Below are 21,353 nucleotides of genomic sequence, written 5' to 3'. Positions count from 1 at the left end.
ATCGCTTGTGCTAGTCCAAAGAACCCCATTCAGCGGCGGCGCTCATTACCTCACTGTTTGTTTCATCTGTTTGTTTTGGGGTTTTTTTTGTTCTTGCATCCAAAGGTTCAGACGCGTTCAGTCGCATCAGCATCAGACAGCTTCGCATTTATTGCTTCGTCTCTAATGTCGTTACTTTAGTCCATTTCACACCAAAGGATGATCAAGGAGAAGACGGCATCTGTACTCTTTTCACCTTTTGTTATTGTTTTTTTAAATATATTTATGGTTCTATATTTGATGTCTTCACTTTAACATCACATCACATTAACGTGTTGATATTCTTCTCATCTTGCTTAGCTTGCTTGGTATTTTTAAGCTTTTGATATGGTTCGAGTCTACTGAAGGTAAACCTGCAATACGAAGACACTCGGGTATCTTATTTAAGGGTTGTCCAACCTGGAGGTTATGAGTCACTACTGGGAACAAAGGTTAAAAGATGATTACAGAGGGATCTGGTTAGATTAACGTTAAAAAATGCACAATTACAGTTTATCCTTTGCCTGCCTCTGTAAGTTCTAATGAAAGGTACCTCAGTCCTTCGATGCGTTTCACATAGGACTAAAATGTAGTTAAATGAGCAGAAGGGGGGGGGCAAAATGGGCCTAAAAATGTGACAGGTAACAGGCCTTATGATATTATATATTATTATAGATATTAGCTCAGTACCAAACAAATAAATAGATGAACAGAACTTAATGAAATGGATAGTTAAACAGTTTTTGGAATAAAGGATGCACATTTTCCTGAATCTTTTCAACCATCTTTGCATTCAAATCTTTTTTTAAAACAAGCAGGTGATAAAAACGCGGCGGCTTCACACTGTCTTAAACAAAAGGCTCCTTGGTTCCTGCTAAGAACCACTGCAGCAAGGGAAGGCTTAAAATACTCATCGACAGTTCACACTGTAGACTGTTTGAAGATCGCTCACTGGTTGCATGGATGAGATGAAACAATCGCGTTTGATCAAATACGGCAAATTTCTGAACCACAACGCCGCTCTACAAAAACATCAAGTATGGAAACCGATTCTCTGCTTTGGGCCTATTTACACTTCAGAGTTCGGCAGCACAAAGAGCTGCACACCTGAGCTCCTCACTGGGAGAAGAAGCCCCCCCCCCCCCCCCCCCCGCCCCCCCACAAGACCCCCGGGTGAACCTGCCTGCTGGTTTTCATCTCGGAGCAGATTTCTGAGGGGGTGAGAGGGAGTAAATGCGACTTGCTAATAGTTGAAAACAGCAGCAGTCAACATATGGCTTCAGTCCGTCTGTTGTTGTGTTCAAATCTCCTTCCCATGATTCACCGGGCTGCTCCCCTTAGTGTTCCCCGTGTAACGACCTGAAGCTCCTCTCAAAACACACCTCAAAACCTCCATTTTTAATGTTCAGAAAGAAATAAAAGATTTTCATCATACTAGAATTGTATTTAGTGTCAGACTTAACAATAAATGGATTGACTTTTAGCCCCTCGTACTGAAAAGTACAGTTAATACATGAATTACATGTCATTTAACTGAGGCTTTTATCCAAAGCGACTTACATTGCATTGTAACCCATGCGTTACATTTTGCATGGAGAGCATTTGGGGTCTAGGTGTCTCGATCAGGGACACTTCAACATGGCACATGAAGCAGCCGGGGATTGGAACCACCGACCTTGCGGTTCCCAGCACCCCACACTACTCCGTGCGCCACCATCGCCCTCATTATTATTAGAACTATTATCATATTCATTCCACACATTACCTTTATAGTCAAGTCCAGGTGCTCACGTTACCCTTGGTGCAACAACCTGATTTGCGACAGCTTTGTCAGAGATGGGGCGGGCTATGCTAAGCTAACGGCTAATGTAGCCCCGAGGTCTGGCTGCCTCACCTCTCCTCAAAGACGTTTATTCCGTATTTACACGTCTAGTCCTCAGCCCCGAGCAGCATTTCTCACACGCCTCCGTCTGAGCCACGAGACGCAGCTGTACTCCCCGACACCAACATATTTGGCCCCGCCCCCTCACCTGCCACGTGCATACGTTTCACCTGCTGTTCCTCTCCAAGGCCGCGACCTTTTGGAGGATTCCGAGTATTCACCTCACGAATGTGCCCCCTGGGACGCGTGCGCGGGCAGCCAGCGGCGGCGAGTACTCACCGACGGGCGAGGGTGTGCTGCCGCTGCTGGACGGCGCCTGGACCTGCAGCCTCTGCGGCGATGGCGGCGGCGGCAGCTGTGGCAGGGAGCTGATGATGGACGGGAACAGGAAAGGATACACCCCGGGCGCGTAGCGCCGCATCTGGACCAGCGGGGGGCTGCCGCGGGGCTGGGCGCGGCTGGCGGTCTTCATGGCGGCGACGGGCGAAGGGCGCGCTGAGCACTGGGCGAGCTGAGGCTTGCGAGGCTGGGCGGCCATCGGGTGAACCCCTGGCGGCGGGGTTAGTGCGTCTGAGCAGGTGTGGCACCACCCGAGCGCTCCAGAGATGCATCGCGGTGGTTGGGGGTCGGCTCAGGGGCCCGCTCCGCTGACGCTGCAACACAAACGCGTGCGTTAACCATGCATCAAACTGTACATTAGCGATTTCCGCGTCCGTCACTGCAGATCTCAGGGGGGGGGGGGGGGGGGGTGGGGGGGGGGGGGGGGGGGGGGTCCTCACACCTCCAGTGCAGGCCGACCCCCCATTTGTTTTCAACCCGGCTGTTCATACACATCGCTCATCACACTGTGTCGTTGTCCGAAAGGTACTTTTTAGGGTAGTACACGCATCCCTTTTGCCTAAGGGACTATTTGAAACTGAACCGTTTCTAGCCTCGCGGGTCACATGGCCTTAGGATGGCAGTGTAAGTGTAAGTCAGCCACCTCCCCCAGACTTCCCCCCCCCCCCCCCCAAAAAAAAATCCTGAGTCGCTCTGTACAGACGTTCATGGTCCCCAGAGGACTTTTCTGAAATGCCTTGTAGCTTCACCAGTGGGACGGATTTTTAAGTTATCTAAAGCTCTCTCTGTCTGTCTGTCTGTCTGTCCACCTTCCTCAATCTGAATGTCAGAAAAAAAACAAAAAACAAGAAAGAAACCTAAACCCACTTAAGAAAACTTCCACAGTGCCATCGAGTGAAATGTGAAAAGTCCACCAGCTCTTCCTTCACATCGTCTCCTTTCATCTGGTTTTGTATCCACAAAATGACTCTCCTCCACAAGGGGGGAGCCGGTGAAGATGAGCGGGGGGGGGGGGGGGGGGGGGGGGTTGAAGACTGCTGAATTCTGCTTAACGGCGTTATAAACTGCTGCTGCGGGACGGCGCTCGTAGCTCTCTGATCTGCAGCCAGGGGCCCATCCAAGTGATGTGTAGCCACACTTTGTAATTAACAACCACACTGCAACACTGGCGGAGGTGGAGGGCAGAGAAGAGGGGAGGGACGCCATTAACGATGTGATTGGTTTCTGCTGTGACCCCCCCCCCCCCCCGCCCCCGAGTCAGAAGAGTCAACGTGAATTCCAGTGCGGCAGTTGCCACTTTCTTACTATTTCGTTCTATTTGCAAACGTATTCTCGACTTACGTTGGATCCACTTTGAATGTGCAAAAAGGTTTTTAACGTGTGAATTGCTGAGCAATTAAGGTCCCGCAGTTGTGTTATGAACTAAGATGAATGAATGAATGCAGCGTCGAGCAGGATAGGCGCCACATGCATGTTTCAGGAGGGAGGAGCACTTCTACTAAATGTGTTTTTACACAAACTCGGCAAAGTAAAAGGTGACATTAAGGGAGAAACAGGAAAATAAATGTATTTGAGGGCAAAAGGAGATACTTGCTTATGTTCCCTACAATCTTATGTGTGGGGGCGAGGATCCCATTTGAATATAATTAACACTGCTGTGCGCATGGAGTCCTCTCACTCCGGGGTTCCCTGCTGTCAAGATTGACAGAGGAAGCACACACACACACACACACACACACACACACACACACACACACACACACACACACACACACACACACACACACACACACACACACACACACACACTCAGCAGGTTCTCATCTTATTTATAGGAATCGTCAGTTTTGCTTTAAAAAGAAAGGCTGCATAGTTCCGTCAGAGAGGAAGAAAGGATGAGAAATGGGCCATTTAAGATTGCAAAAGAGGTTATAATTGATGTTGCAGCAACATTACCACGTGAGGCGGCGCAGAGGGTCCTGGATACACTAGAATAACTAGAGGAACTAAATCCTTTGACTTCAAACCTCATGGTATATATGGCATATTGAGAATAACATGACGCATTTAACAAAGTTACTGAAACACAACTTCCTTCCGAGATGTCAACCCACATTATTTCCTATTGAACGGAAGTCTGTGGCTTCTTTTTATTCTGCATTCCGGATTCCCAGAAGATGAGTTGTAGACCCGTGAGTTTTAAGCTGCACAGTATTTTACAAAACTATGACCAGCGACTGCACAGCTCTGCAAAGGAGGTCATCGAAGCGTTCTGCTCTCGTAAAACGAGGGGTTAAATATGTTAAATGTTTTTTGGGCTAAACTAAACGCTTATAATAAGTTGTTCTGGATAAAAGCATCAAACCCACAGAGACCATGCGTGGGACAAGGGCTCGCCGAGCAAAGTCGTAGTTGTGCATCTTGTGCACTCGTCTTGCAGCGATGGCGACGCTGTGTCTCTAGTCTGAGACAAACTGCACCTCCATGACACAATCATTCCGGATCGCTGCAGAAATTAGTCAGTAACCTTTTGCCGGTCAGCGATGAGCCACAGACCACGGTCATTATTTTTGTTTACATAATTATTGTTGATCCTGTGAAAGCACAATGAATGCACCACTTTACAGGTAGCGAGTGGAATTATCACGGTCGTGCTAATGCTTCCAAGCGGCGGCCCGTGTAATACGGAGGCATTTGGATGGTGGAAAGCGTTGCTCTAATGATGTGACACGTTAAAGGGAATAGAGGCTACACGCAGAGGGGGAAGAGGCGTTCTTCTGGAGTGGTGTTCTTCACACAGTAGGACTTACTCTTACTCTCCTGCCGGTGCATCTTTGCTCTCAAAACAATGTCCTTCCTTCCCCCAGAAGCGAGAGGCAATGCAATGCAAGAATAATTCATGAGGCTTAATTTTAGAAATGTCGCTCCTGCGGCGGACGGAAACCCGATAACAGAGCAGTCAGCGAGCGGAATAAAAATAGCAGACGTTAGAATCAACCCGTTAGAGCGGCGGCGTGTGGAGGTGACGCCTGCGGAGGGGTACCATGACGCGAGTTTAATTTACCACATGTGCACGTGGAGCGTTGAAACCAAATGAAACTCAACCACCTTCTCGTGTGACCACATGTGACGTCATGCAGTTTTCTTAAACTCGAGCGCAACGTTTCGGTGGCGTAAAAAGAGGTTTTTTGGGTCATGACCGCGAACGGACTCGTACTTGTCGAGTCCTTTGTGGACCACTCAAGGCACTTTCACAATACATGTCACCGTACACCCATTCACACCCCCCCTGGTACAATGGGGTTAAGTGTCCGGCCCTGGGACACATCGACATCGGAGCCGGGGATCGGACCACCGAGCCTCTCATTGAGGATGCAGTCGGCCTCCACCCTAATCAGCTGGTTTAGTGAAGGCATGAAGCACAGAGAACTTGAGCTTTCCCGAAATACATGCAATGCCAACGTGAATTGGACCCAGTCGGAGGTTCTCCCAGCAGGTTCTGTGTTTTTTTTTGTTGGCCTAATACACATGTTTCAACCTCTGTTTCTACATTCCCTGCTGTACCTGCGTCTGTACATGTTCCATCTTCATCGATGCCTTGTGTTTCCTTTGTATCCGCTCTGCTGTCTCTCCCTCATCTCTCTCCCTCCCTCGTGATGGATGGAGACTCCCCCCCCCCCACCCCCCCGATGTCGACCTCTGGCATCTGGATCAGAGCCATAATGACCGGGCCAAGTGGTACTAACATGCTTCAGAGAAAGGTCAATAGACCTGAATGGCGATACAGGTATCGACAGCGCCATCCATCAGATGGCGGGAGGGGGGCGGGGGAGGGGGGGGCCCCCGACCGCGGCGTGACAACAATTGATTGTGCATCCGTCACTACCGAGATCAATGGCAAAATCATTTCTCTCATCGTTTTCAGTTGCAGGGAAAATCAAAGAGAGCGGCGCCTGCACCCTTAAGGGACGAGATATGTGACGGGCGTCACCTAATCAGACAAACTGCACAAACACATTACATTCATTATATATACAGCTGCTGCCAGGCCGCCCCTCGCCGTGCATTATTCATCATGCTCCATGAAGGGAGCTGCTTGGATGTCGGTAGATGCGCGGCGGGGGGAGGGGGGGGTGAGGGGGTGATGGGGGGTGGTTTCTCTCTGTGTTTCATGTTGAGCGCGGCGCTGCTCCTGCTGGGAGTCTGGGGGCCCGTTCTGAGGTGTTGCGTAGACGCCGTGGGTGCAACTCGTTTCATTAATTCACGCGCACCCACGGCTGCTGCAAACGGGGGAGTCACAAAGACGCTCTGTGTCACAGAAGACATCAGCCAAGCTGTACATGCTCATTATCTCGTACTGTAAAAGTCTAAAGTGCTTTTATGGTTGCAGGTTGGTGAGTGGAACCATGTCCATACAGAGAAGATGAGAGATACATCTAAAGGATATCAACAGGGTTACAGAGAGAGAGAGAGAGACGATCTGCATCCTTTCCTCAAGTGTTGTATGTATAAAAGCAGGCACCTTCAGCTTTTCATCGAAGAAACAGATGACAGTCATCGGATATCGATAACTAATCGATGTAGAGGTCTGCAACATGTGAGTCACGCAGAGTTGTTGGTTTAACTTCCTGAGCCACTGCTTTCGCTCAGAGTTTTCAGACCTGACAAAGCTCCTCCATGGGCACAAAAGACTTGGGAATTATATACTAATACCTTTTTTTTTCTTTCTCGTTTTCAGAAAATCCTCCACTCTCTTCCAAAATGCACATAAACAAAAAGCAATGCCAAATCTCTTAATAAGTGTCTTATTAAGGGAGTTCAGGATTTGGTACAATAAACACATGATGAGGGATGAATGAAAATATTGAGTAAGTACCTTTTCTGCAATGATTCCCCGGCTGGAAGATTTGCACAAAAATGTGAATGCAGATGCAATTGTTCCGTTAGTGCTCACATTTTATAAAAATCATGGTGTATTCTACACAAAAAAATGTCCGTGTTCCTAAAACAAGATTTCCTAAATGACAAAACGCCGCCCTGCTTATCGCAATATATGGAATCGCAGCCTTTGTGTCATTTATCGAACCAGGAAATGAAGTCAAATGAATGCTTGTTGTGGTATTTAATCTATTTAAAGCGTTTCCACTAAGTCGATCACACAAATGGCAATACTTTAAAAAAACAAAAACATATTGATATCATTTTGCTCCTAAACTCAAGCGGCATTTTCACTGCACCCCGTCGTTTTATCCAAAGAGCTGTGGTGTGAATTGAAGTACACGATGTGTAAAACATTCAATGGACCCGTTCTGGTTTGTTAGAGATAGTCTTGTCCTTTCATTTGGTTTTCCTGTCTTCCTTCTGTAGCAGCCTTTGAGTATTTCATCATCTTTCATCCACAAAAGGCAAAACATAGATTTTGGTCCTTGACCAATTTCACAGTTTTTTCCAGTTTGTTCATTCATGGAAGTGATAACAAACTCCTGTTTTTTATCGTGGCAGCGTCTAAACTCGTGTTTTTAACAAACCTTGTGATATCTGGTGCAAACGAAAAGATGCCCGGCCAATCATTTTATTGGAACTCGTGAAAAAGATCCTGCAGCTTAGTTGCAGTTTTGACTAATGACCCTCACAAGAGCACCAAAAGAAAAAGGAGCAGTGCATTCAGTTCAGTAACAGCTACTGTACAGAGCCCTGAATCCGCAACAACATGCTGTCTAAATCCTCAAGGCAGACCGCCATGCTGCACCAAATGTTATACAGCTGTCCTCAACACCAAAACGAAGCAGTAATCAAGAACTCACTGCTGATCATGACGCGCGTTTCACAGCTCGTAACTAGGGAAACACGCTGCTTCTTCGGGTTGCTGACGGACAAACGTTGCTTCCTTCTGCACTCTGACATCTGCTGCGCTTTGTGTTTCTCTCTTCATCGGGGGGAGGGGGGGGCCAAAGGACGGGGCCATTACATAATTGCGTAACTAGTGGGGTTCGGCATAAAAACGGGCTCAGGAAAGCACAGTGCCTGATCAGATGCCAACAGAAGAAGGGGGGAGGCGCAGCACGTTAGAGGGACACAAGCTCCCCTTTTTTTTAAGATTTGGAGAGAAACCCTTTAAAGGGTCGCTACGTCCTCCGCTGAAAAGAGGTCTTTCCACCTCCTCCCCCCCCCCCCCCCCCCCACGTCTACAAAGTCTTTATCTCGGCCTCATGCGCTCGAGACAGTCAACCAGCTCGGCTCGTCACCTTAATTGTAAGATCTGTGCTGGCGACAGTCGGCGGGCTCTGTCTTTTGTCTCCTGACCCCCCCCCCCCACCCCCTCCTCACCTCACCCCTTCAGCATCCTGTTGTCTGCTTTGCACAGAATGTCCTCAATGGCGCTGTTGTCCCGATTTAAGCTCCATCCGTCCAATTAGCTCTGCCTCCTCACCAGCTCCAGCAAAAACTTTCTGTCTGAGAAAGTGTTTTTTTGGTAACACTTTCCTTGAGGAGCATGGCGATGCATTGCAAGCAGATTATAGATGCGACTGAAGCGGCGATAAACCTGTGGAATGAGCTGCTGGAGGTAATTCCTTCCCCACAACAATCTGTGACGTACTCGAGGACATTGTCATTTAAAGTTACTGTGTGGACCGTTGAACTGGTCCCAATTTAAAATACTCGTGTCTCAATATGACCTACATGAGCGAAAGGAGACCAGATCAGTGAATAGACTTTCCTTCTACTGCATGTACATGGTTATTCCATGAGACATCAGATGAAATGGTGCAGTTTCACCAGTCAGAAGGTGCATGAGTTCAGCGCCCGGCAGCTCCCCCAAAAAAGCAGGCGTCACCGACTGCACGCAGCGCCACCGGAGACCAGTTACCACATTAGCAACAAACCCTTAAAAATCAGAATAAAATAATGATTTTCAAACTGATTCTACAGTTTTATTTTATTTTTATGCACAGACACAAATGTGAGCTCCTACTTTTTTTTTATTCTTTGTTAATCCCCTGCAGGATCTGCACATGATTGCACAAACATCCTTGTTTACTCCACGTTTGTGTTCCTTCTCGTATGGATTATTCTTTTGGATGAATCCCGTCTTGTGCGCGGCGCTCTTTTGTTCGCACCTGTCTCAGACACTCAGTCCCCGCGGCTGCTTGACAGTAGCCAGGTTCGTGTACCACAATTTTTATGTAAATTGGGACGAGAGCCGAGAAAGGAACGCTGAATGGAAGCTACAAATTTAGATAGAAAATGTAAGAAAAAGTTTGCAGGATGGCTCAGGGGCCAAAACTAATAACACACACACACACACACACACAGTTTGGCAGATTCATCCCGATGAATATTAAATAGCTGTCGTAAACGGCTTAGTTTTGGACGCAGCTCTGCCTTTGTGTCTGTTTATGTTCTCTTTTCATCTCTCGTGAGAAACACTCTCCGGTTCTGAACACGTCTACGTTATTGACTCCTCAACTCGGCCCCATTTTATTTTTCGTGACATAACGACGCTCGTTGCGGAGCTTCGGAGACGGACACCAGACAGCGGGGGGGGGGGGGGGGAAATAAGGGAGGGAACCGAGCTCTGTGGCTTTCAAAGTCACCCCGAAACCGGCGTTCGTTTGGCGACAAGCTGTTAAATGGACTCAGTCGGGATTAGGGGATCATAGGCGCGGTGAATCCGTGCTTCGCAAACCGAGCTAAAACTCCAAATGATGCAGAGGTCCGGCTCAAAAGGGGCTTCGGCCCCTTTCAATCGACTCCTTTGAGAACAAACCACCTGAACAACGGAAGGAGTGACTTTCGCTTGCTCCTCGTCACAGACGGAGTGATTGATGGTTGTCATTTCTTGTACAGATGCCTTGTGCTGCCGCCACAACAACATCGTAGACACACGCCATGGCCGACCAAAGCCCCCTTTGAACCACCCGGTAAAAAAATATGTCAAATGTTTAAGTCAGAATGTTAAATGCGTAGAAGATCAATGGATAAATGAACCAGAATTTAAGAAAGACAAAGCTCTGCTTTGAGCTACGATCAACAATACTTAAGTATTGACCCTGAGGGGAACATGAATGTCTGTACCAAGTTTAGGGCTGGGTGGTATGACCAAAAATCCATATCACGATGTTTAGAAAGATTCTGACGGTATCCTGGTATGTGACGATGTTGCTTTTTTTATTGGCTGGCCAACTCGCTCCCAACTGGCAGGCGAGTTAGCTTGTTAGCGTTTTAGCTTGTTAGCGTGTTAGCTTGTTAGCGTGTTAGCGTGTTAGCTTGTTAGCGTGTTAGCTTGTTAGCGTGTTAGCTTGTTAGCGTGTTAGCTTGTTGTGGCTGCTAGTGTTGCCACCAGAGGCAATTCCACCGGCTCGACGGACTCAACAGACTGCAATAAATCGTTTTCTGATTTTATTATAACTTTTATTGACCACAATGTTAGTCCCATTTTCAACACTGTATTTACATGCTACAGCTTACACATGAAAACATGTTGTGGAGGAGGAAGAAGTTTATGGCGGCAAATCACTGTCAAAATTCGAGAGCGCAAATAAGGTCCATGCGCGCCTGTAGATGAAACTTGAACCTCCTTGGTCACGAGGCTAATCTCTCCTCGCGCTCGAAGGTGTTTTCTGGGACTCTCGCTGTTGTTCTTTTTGACGGTAAGGGGGCGGGGCCAGTCACCATGGTATCTCTACATCTAATTGGTTACAAACCCCGTCTTTGGATTGGCTGAATTCATGCATTCACAGAACCACAGAAGCCCATTTCCGCACTAAAGAAAGGGGATAGAAAGTCGAAATTATGAGATAAAACGTTAAAACGGATCTTTAATTTACGCCCACGCATGGACCTTATTTGCGCTCTCGAATTTTGACAGTGATTTGCCGCCATAGAAGGTTTCCAGGCACAAACCCAAGAGCCCCGACATGGCGACAGCACTTGGGGGGGATGATGGAGAGGGGCCGAGTTGTTGTTTTTTGGAGCCGAGATCCAACACAAACATCGAGAGAGAAAACTTCAAAAGGAGTAATAATAGTGCTTTGTCATAATTTGGCTTTTTCGCCTCTCCATCTGAACTGAGGAAGGTAGGGGGGCCGTTAGTGAATTTCCGCATGTGGGTAAAAATAGTGTGACTTTGACGCAGTGGTCTCGCCCAATATTTGATGTGAAGAATTCTGTCTTTGTGCCTGTCAAAGATATTGACGTGCATATCAATAACCAGTACATCTTTTTTGAAAAAAATGAAAAACAAGTGCAGCGTCTGGATATTCCTGAAGTCAAACTTTTTCACATTATAAATGCATCAAGGTCGACTTCAAAACCCAGTCTATTGTCTGCCTTCTCTTAAAAATGGCTGAACGTTATGACACTTGAAGGTGAGACTACCCGACAGATCTGAGAATACCATTTTCCAACCAAAACATAGCGAGGAGTGTTTTGAACGCAGCACTTCTCTTAGATGTTCACCTCGCCGTCACGTGGCAGCGGGACAGAAAATGGGTGAAAACGAACCTGCCCGTTTTTTCCATTACAGAATAGATGCGGATTCTAACCTTTCCCACTGAACACAAAAGACAGATGTTTGTTGGTGTAAGTGGGATTTTTCTTCCAGTGGGGACTTTGGTAACAAGACGTCAGAAGAGCGAAATCTGCGGGCGAATTCACTTTATAATTAGAGACTATCAAAGTCACAGTAATGACTTTGAGCCGTACTAATCATGCACAATGCGTGCATGAAAGGCTTCCAAAATAATCTGCACTGGTTCACGAATGCGCCATGCTCCCATTTACACAGATGTCACACATTTAACGCGAGTGACAGGGGAACTCATTAGAATATTTCTGTCATCTTTATGATAATTCCGTATCTTTGGAGTGGAGTTTGTTGACTCATTTTCATGCCTCATTTAGGATTTGAAAACAGGCAGCAAAGCCCCCCCCCCCCCCGTAAATCCCTTCATTCTGTCAGCGAGTGACTCCCCCCCCCCCCCCGACAACACACACTTCGTTTGGTGATCATCTCGGCCATCATCGCAGGACAAACAAGCAAACGCCACGATGTGACGGATTAGATGTGCGGAGAAAAACTGGGCCAAGTGGGGCGGGTGGAGTTTGTGTTTCAGCGGCCGAGTGGGTGTGGGTAGGGGGGGGGGGGAGCTGGGGGGGGGTTTTGTGAGATGCTGTGATGTGGCATAACCGCGTTGGAGAAAATTCCTTTGAGGGTGTCGGAGCGTGGACCAATTAGAAAGGGAGGACAACTCCATCCCATTCGATTCTATTATGAGACAAAAGGGAACATTAAGCGGTGCAGATTAGCATCGCGCGCGCAGGACTGGTGGCCATGATCAAAGATGGAGAAACCCGGGCTTTTTTGGGAAACATCTTCACTTAACGGCAGCAACAAAAAAAAAGAAGAAAAAAAAAGAATGGCGGGTCATACAGCTGTCACAGCTCGCTGTGTCTACTCACCGCAGACGCTGACGCCTCTTCCCGTTTTTTTTTATGTTTTCCCCCACTTCGATACCCCAATGCCAGGAGCACACAATGCATGCTGGAGCCCTGTGGAATAGTGCATCAGCTTGTTCTCTGCACCAAAGCAGAAGCAGACTGCACCAGCAGGCGTGCGCTCTGCTCACAGGAGAAGCAGCACAATGCTCCACACGACGTGCACGCGTGGGTGCAGCGGTACTCTCACTAATGCAGGAGGTGACGCCGTCTGCATTTCCAGTGCATGTCAGGTTCCTTTGTTGGGTCCCAACGCTCCGATGGTGGAGGGCAACTTTTAGCGTGCTGTGTAACTAAAGTCAATATATATACATTTCCATTATATATTGTATAAGTATTTTTACTGCAAAAAGGAGGGGCTCTGCAATTTTTTTTCTCAAACAATGCATGCTGGGAAGTCTGTCTATACTTAGATGCTGAAGTTTAGGAAACTATGTGCTATGCTTTTTTTTTACATTAAGTTTAATTATAAAATATGTATAGTGATGTTTAGCAAAGACTGAATAATAATAAACTAAAAAGCATATATATTCTTTTACCCACCTGACTACAATGTAAGCCCAATATATGGCACAATCGTACAAAAATGACTACTTCAAGGCCCAAATGCTAAAATAGGCTCTGCATGAACAATGCGTGCTGGTGAAAATAACGCTGCTCTGGCACAGGATGAAACAAACGGCACAATGGATCATCATTCTCCTCTTCTGCCCGAGAAGCAGGTGTGTGCAGCTCTGCCTGCTCGAGCCCAGTGACTCATAATCCGCGTCGTCTTTCATTTAGCGGGAAGAGTAGTTGGCATATTGCGATATGGAAATAAGAGGAGCTGATCAAAGCTCTCCTCCCCTGGATGAGCTCCTCGTCTGTCTCTCCAAGGACTCGCCGCCGCCGCCTGCCAAGCCGCCGCGGCTCCTAATGCAGACGTTTCAGCACTCGTGCCCAACCGCCCCGCCATCATTAAAATTTCCCACTGAGGCGCGGCACAGCGGTTCCCAGCAGGCCGCACGCTGTATCCACCTGACGCACCCAGACCGACTCCGGTCGCGGGAGGCGGGACGGACGGACATCAGACTTGGTGCATTAGGGCAGCGTCGGGAGGCAGAGGGAAGCAGGAGGTCCGATTTCAGATATTTGGGCTGCACAGGGAGCCTGCAGGAGGACGGTGGATGGGTTTTAACTTAATTACAAAGGTTGAAAAAAGTTTTAATTACATTTACCAGCCAACATTTGGCATCCACTAATTAATCATCGTTATCTGATTTTATAGCTGATAATCCAGAATATGATATACACATAAAAGCTTGTTTTGATTTTCATATTGACGTGCATGCATTGACGTGTTCTAGAAATCTCTACATGAGACGTCACATCAAAGAGATAACAGATGACTTATTGGTATCTCTTGAAGACGAACATGTGTTGGCACGTGTACTTGGAATACTACGTGTGTCTGCCTCGCTGCGACTGTTTCTACAAGGGGAAATTCATTCTAATTCATTTTCATTGTCGCGCTGTGTTAAATCAGCATGAACTGATTTTTGTGATATAAAATCACATGGGCGCGTCGAACGCGTGAACAAAAAGTTGCACATATTGCTGAAATGTGTGGTCACATGATGCGAGTCACACTCCTTTTAGTTTCTCGGTTTTGGTCTCCACCATCTTCCGAAGAAAAATCGGATAAACAACATATAGCCTGATTAAGAATGAAGGGTTTTAGGGTTAATCAAACTCTTTGTTTGGTTGTTTCTTTCTGACAAAATGATTATGTCCTTGTCTTGTTGGGAGGAGGGCCAACCAGGGCCGATGGCGGCAACCCCCAACCCCCACCCCCCTTGTAACCCGCACGCCGTCGCGTTGAATCAGTCGGATGATGGATGAACGCGTTGGAGTCGTCATACCTTTTTCTGTGATATCATACCCCACCAGTTCCACAGCAAGTCGAGGTCTTTTTGCGGTGCTTCAGCCCGGTGACGTCATCGTTCAGAGCCCTCGCCACCCCTCCGTCACACTCCCTCCAAACCTTCCACAAATATTTCTGCAGCAGCCGAAATCCCTGTGAGTCTTTCCGTATGTTGTGCAATTGACGCGTTGAGGAGAAGGAGGGGGAAGCCTGCTTTGATCAACATTATCTCCATGCAAATGCATGCAGCCCCGGGCGCATGATGGTGTGTGTGTGTGCGGGGGGGGGGGGGGGGGGGTGGGTAAGCATGGCATGTGGCAGTTCTGCGCCCCTCGCTGATGGTATATGGGGGACACCGGGAGCAGAACGCATCAAGGCGGCAGCAGAGAGGCGCTCTATCTTCCTCCCCCGCCCCCGCCGTTACTCGGCCGTGGCCGGCCTGCGAGCGCCGAGACGCCGCCGGTCCGCTAGTCATTCCGCTGCAGGACGAGTCGAGAGACAGACGGGCAGGGGAGATGATGTTTGCGCCGGGGCTACGTTCGCGTCATCTGCCAAAAACTCTCTGTTCCGGCACGCTACGCCCCCCCCTTTACCCAACTTGACTGGAAACAATTGATTTTGGCCCATTTGAACAGAACGCAGCAGGCAGCTGCGAGCAATGACGGAACACGAGGAGAGAGAATGTTAAATAGAAAATGTGCTTCACGCGCAAGAAATCAAGCCGACGTCTGTGAAGGCAGCTCTGTCAGGGCGTGAGGGGGAAGGGTTGCGAATTTAGTGGACGATGTACCGTATGTCAGGACAGCTGTAGGATGATAACTCGCCAAACAACACGATGCCTCAGAACACTCTGACACTGGATGCTCAACGACGCCGTAATGCTCCCACACATTGAGAGATTCAAAGGAAATTCAAAGCAAATTGGGAAAATTTGGTTTTTACATTTTAACTTAGCTATATCATGCCTTGGATTCCCACTTTACTCTCATGCTTTTGTTCTTTGTTGGAGGTTGACGATTCTCACAGACAGCGACTGCTTCTCTGTACTCGTTTGCATCGATGAAGCGACACTGCGGTTCAGATTGTGGGCGTGACGCATCCGTTATTTAAACCTGAACCTTTATTTCTGTGATATACACATTATTTCATGCATCATAGATTAAAATCCATGTATTTACGCCACCTAGTTTGGGTGCATTGTGGCGACCTGGACTTGTGACCTCCATACTTATCAAACGGAGGTTCCTGCCTGCAGCTGCACTGACGGGACGGCGTGGCAGCGGCTCTCTGCAGTGCAGCAACGCGTCTTCCTCACATTTCAAAAACTGCTGACTGCTTTTTCTAAACCACAAAATGCCTGCAAAGAAATCTCACGAAAGGCCACTGGGTTTGTTTGAGAAATCATCAATAGCACAGTACAGCAGCACCATTTAACATAATGTGGATGGGACTGGGCACCGATACTCATTACGTCGAGGCTCCAGGAGAAATCAATACGTGCATGAAATTGGGGGGATGGGCGGATGCTGAACATAACTTCTGGAACAAATTAAGAGCTTTAGAGCTACGGTACATGCGGACTGGCAGGTCGGAGTGGCGGCGTCGGGGTCGCGTTCGCCCCAACGCGGCGCTCCGCGCAATCAGCAGCACACACGCGCCCAAGCTGCCCGGCGTAATTTAGCCGCGCTATTCAAGAATAAGGCCAAACACTGATGGCGCTCCATTGTGCAATCCTTCATTAAAAAGCAATAACAACAGTAATCTGTTAATGATTTCTCCTCCTGTTAATGGATGTTTCTTTGTCTACCAAGGTCTTTCTGGAATAACATCCAAACAATGCCAGGCATTGTTGCAAGGAGGGGGGGGGGGGGGGGCGGAGGCGGGCAAAAGTGTATGCGGCGTTGATGCTTTTAAAGAGCTTCTGGGAGCACATGACTGATTTGTGGGGTCCCAGAATGGAAAGGCAGACAAAAAAACAAAGATGTGAACTTCCTCCGGCAATGAAAAAAAAAAAAACGAAAAGGAAAGGAAAGTCTGCTCAGTCATGGGATCCTGTGAACACGGAAGTCGCTGTTTCCAGGTCAGCCTTGGGAAGTGCACACTGCCCCCGAAAAACGTTAATGCGGTTTAATGCTGCCGGTGTGCAGAGGAGATAACAAGACTTATTCTTCTGAATCAACTCACTGATCCAGAACATTCTTTTCTATCCGTTTGCTCCTAATCAGGTCTGAAAGACTCCAGCTGATTTTAAGCTTATTGGGCTGAATGGTGGCCAAATGTTAAGTAGGCTTTTAGTCTTCCTACCTTAGAATGATCATTTTCTTATTTCATAACGATGAGCCCCCTACAAAGAGGCCATTGCCACAAAGCCAAATGTATATTTAAGCTGCCGATATTTGAGTGGCGAGTGAGGTAACTTCCAGCCTTTTAATGATGGTTTAACAATGCAGTGTGACGGGTTCCCATAGGGAGACGCCTTATAAAACACTGCCGCCTGCAGCGGGCCGCTGACAGGTTTATTCAAGTTTTTCATTCGTGCGCCATTTATTGAGGAAACAAGAATACAGGGCAGGGGTTTTAAAAGCAGAAATCATGTGACGTTTTTACAGTAGCCACAATGGTTTCTTCCCCCACCCGGGGGGGCAACAATTGGCTGTCGACCCGGCCCACAGAAACCCCCCCGCAAAAACCCATCAGAGCACAGCGACAAACAACATCCACTGAAATAATGAAGTGGTTTAGAGTAGATATTGAGAGCGGGGGCCAGTTAGCAGGACAGTGCTACGAAATGACTTAATAACGAGAGGAGTTGATCGATTCCTTCGGCCGTGCGGAATCCAATCAGGTGTCACACAGCGAGGCCCCGCGGGTCTGCGGCCCAGTCGCGCCCGTCTTTGTAAATTTCGGGTAATCCTGTGTTACAACCACGATGCCAGCAGGCATACACGTCAGCACACAGTCTGCGCTGCTGCAGAAAGCTGCACAACGCCCTCAATGCTTGAGGTTCGCTTTTAAAAAAAAAGACAACAGCTTTTCTGATTCATTCAGTTTGCAAAGTCACATGTGGCTCTGTTCAAAGTGGCAGCATCTGCTTGTCGTGTGTCCTTGACTCTCACAGCAGACCTTTGTTAAAAACAAAAACTCAGAGAAACAGCCTGGATGTTCCTCCTAACAATGATGATGAGGCACAAGGTGACTCTCAACTTGAGCTTGAGTCCGGAAGTCTAAAAACAACAATTTTACGATTTTTGGAAAACACGGCGACTGTATTTTACTCCCCGCGGCCCGATAACGACACCAAACTTGTTCACATGATTTTGTGTAGTTATCGGATCTATGTTTTTCTCATTCAACCCTTGTCCTGAAGTCGATTACTCATCTGTGGTTTGTAAAATAAATTCAACTTTTCAGTCTAAATTTCCCACTATGAACACATCTGACATCTGACTTGTTTGGGCTCGGAACCGGCCCAAACAAGTCGCGTCCTGCTGACGCTGCAACCCCAGTGCACCCAGGATGCTCGCGGTGGGAAAGCCCGGCTTTGTGACTTGACTTAAACTCAGAGAGGACGTCTACTGGCTTTGGAGCGATCGGTGACCCCTCAGTAGCTTCGCTTTGGTGTCTTCAGACGAGCATCTCAGATGAAAAAGGCTTTCGAGTGTTCCACATGAGGCTTAGCGATGCTGTCGGTCGGTACGGTCGGTATCTGTTTTATTGTTGGATATTTATTATTCTGTTTGTCGAACGTCATTTTAAGGCTATTTATTTAAACCAAATGTGGATAAATGGCCAAGATTTTTTAGAGGTTAGGAGAAGTGCGGATGTTCAGGGCATCCTGATCCTCCTTATGAGCAGATACCTGAAGCCCCAAATGTGGTTTTTGGGCTTTGCTGTCTTAACTTTTAATGCATCTTTGCAGATCTTTGATCTTGGTTTAATTTCATCGACACGTTTCCTTTATTCTGCCAAACTACTGAGATCATACTTGAAGAGGTTCTTTGCGAGATGTGTTTCTCTTACTTGTATGTATCTGTGTATGTAATGTATGTGATTATTCACAAAAACACAAAGAAGGATGCATGAGGAATAACCCCACTTGTTAGTAAAGTGCGTCTGCACTGCGAAAGGAGTTTTTTAATCTCACACCAAACAAGTGACACTTACAGATTTGATTCCCCTTTACTTTCATTGTGTTTCCATGATGAACAGCTACAGAAAGTCAGATCGCAGTGATTCAAATGCAACACCCGCATTACCGAAGCTCTTCTGTGACTTGTTCTTCTGTGACTTGTTAACATATTTCTGCATTCATTTCGTTACTGCAGAAACCTGATCATCCGACGAAGCCACATGGAATGTCTTGGCACATATTTTATCACTCTAAATTATTGTTATAGCTCAGCGGTGGATTTTCGTCATCCCCAACCATGGAAGGCATCTCCGTTTCCGAGGTCTCCTTCAGTGCAGCAGCTGCAGAGCTTAGATCCCACTAGAATATTATGAAACTGACCTAATTTCCAGAGCCTGCTGCAGGCAGCGATATGGCTCCTTTGTACTTTTCATTTCAGCCTAAATAATTGATTCAACCCTCCTCTGCCTGTAATCTTTCCCATAAAATACAAGCCAGTGAAAGACTCATAGCGTGCGCCATTATAAATTAAAATAATAAATATGTAATAGCTGTTGTCTCAATCCAACCGCAAACTCGTGAGACAAGAAAAGAGACGGCTTTTTTTTTTTAAATCTTTTTTTCCCGTTCGCCGCTTTCTGGTCGCATTTAAGCAGCGGCGCCGCGTCTCCGCCTGGAAACGGATGAAGCTCGCAATGCGTTTCCATTTCTATTTGATGGTGAAAAGAAATCGAAAATGCAGCACTGCTCGCCGAGACTATTTTACTGATATATGCGTGCACCCACAAACATGGGCAATTAAATGCAACTGTGCACCCCCCCCCCCACACACACACACACACACACACAATACAAACATGGTCCAGTGATGACACACACTTTTCCACATTCTGTTTTGACACCTGCAGTGAGGAGCTCAGATGAAACATTCAGAGTGGGACGCCTGTGATACGGGGCGTCGTTCTCTGATTAAAGCCCCTAAGCCCCCCCCCCCCCCCCCCGGGTCCGTTTTGAGGAGAGGCTGTGAGACATTAAGACGCTGCTGACAAACCGAAGGCTCAGGTGAGGGGGGCCCATTGGAGGGGGCCTCTCGGAGGGGGCCCCAGCTGCAGGCCCCTCGTGAAGGCATCTTCAGACGCAGGAAGTATTAAGAGGAAAAGATGGGCAACGAATGGCGAGAAGGTAACACGACACCATCAATGAACTGTGCCTGCATCGACCTTTCATGTCATGGCGGGGGGGGAGAGGGGGGGCACAGGGAGCCGTAACGCCACGGCCATTTCCCACAGTTATTCTACTTCCCGGGCAGTCACGCCGTTAACACTTCATTACCGCGCTCTCTCTCTTGCATCGGAAACGGCGGTGATTAGCGGCGCTAATACTCCTCGCGGCGCCACGTTCACACGCAACGCGCACCGCTCGCTCGCCGCGCTGATCCACGGGGGCCCTGTGGGCGGCGTCAGGTTTAAGGTGTCAACACAACGTCAAGGGTCAACGCATTAGCGAGGTGTGGTGGGCGAGCGGAGGGATCTGCACACGCGGAGGGGGGGGGGGGGGGGTGGGGGGGGGGGATTTGATTTAAAGCAAAAAAACAACAACATTACACTTCTTTCTTTTATGAGGGTTTTTTTGGGGGGGATGATTAAAGTTTCCATATTGGGAAAAAGTTGATGTTTTTTTTTTCCCTCCAGCTGAATCCAATGTGTTGTTTTGAAGCTGCATAAGACGATTCCCCACGAAGACTCGCTTTACTCATCAAAACCCAGCAGGGGTTCTGCTTCCGGCTCTTTCCTCCCGTCTTCTTGTTTTAGCATCCGCGTATCTCAAGTATTCAACAGCACGTTTATAGTGAATATTTGCACAGAGCTTTGTGACACATATAAATAATAACCTGCTCCCTATTGTTTACAAGGTTGTGTTGTTTTTTTACACAGTTTTTTTTTACCTGCTGTTATTTAAACCTCAGAGTGAGAAAATGAGCCCGGTTGGGCTCACCCCCCCGCCCCCCCCCCCCCTCAGAGGGATCGAGGAAACAAATCCCAGTTGTGGAGCAGCGGGTCTTTCTGTGAACTTCTATTTACCTCGTGTTGAACTTCATCTCACTTATTTACCTTTTATCCTGCCTCATCTAACACCGGGCGCCCATTCCTGTACCAGTTACATTTTTCCAGCTGAATGTGGCATTTACAGTATTTCTCATTTGGTCACGGTGGCATTAATGTGCAACACTTTATCCCCGACGCACAAATACACACATTATCCCCACTACCATTAATCCCTCTTTCTCCAGTGACCTGGGCTTCACTCCCGTGGAGGACCAGCATGAACAGTAACGCAATCTTCACGGTCGGTAGGATTCTATTCACCGTGGCCAGAATAAACGCTTCAAACATTTGGGGGAGATGGCTTCCACGTGTGCTGAACCCAGATCAAAGTTTCTCTTTGTACTCTGTTAATAAAGTTGGTGGATGGATGGTTTTTGTAGGTTGTGTTTTGCGTGAGTGACAGTAGACCAAACAGTGCCTCACAATGACACAGTGTGCGGTTCGATGACAGTCAGGTGTTCCTCCATACGGCTGTCACCG

General features: G+C 47.7%; 1 protein-coding gene across 1 annotated transcript in view; it reads right to left on the bottom strand.

Moving 5' to 3' along the window:
* The window catches only part of LOC119219615 (retinoic acid receptor beta-like), a 58,467-nt gene that overhangs the window by 22,608 nt on the left and 14,506 nt on the right, over positions 1-21,353 (bottom strand). The window contains exon 3 of the mRNA XM_062558514.1: positions 2,180-2,553. Coding sequence (XP_062414498.1) covers positions 2,180-2,438 — 259 coding nt within the window. The 5' untranslated portion in view covers positions 2,439-2,553. The remainder of the gene's footprint in view (positions 1-2,179; positions 2,554-21,353) is intronic.

The sequence above is a fragment of the Pungitius pungitius genome, chromosome 17 (assembly GCF_949316345.1).
Source record: "Pungitius pungitius chromosome 17, fPunPun2.1, whole genome shotgun sequence".
NCBI lineage: Eukaryota > Metazoa > Chordata > Actinopteri > Perciformes > Gasterosteidae > Pungitius > Pungitius pungitius.
The sequence above is the reverse complement of the archived record's forward strand: the minus strand, read 5'-3'. Positions and strand labels throughout refer to the sequence as shown.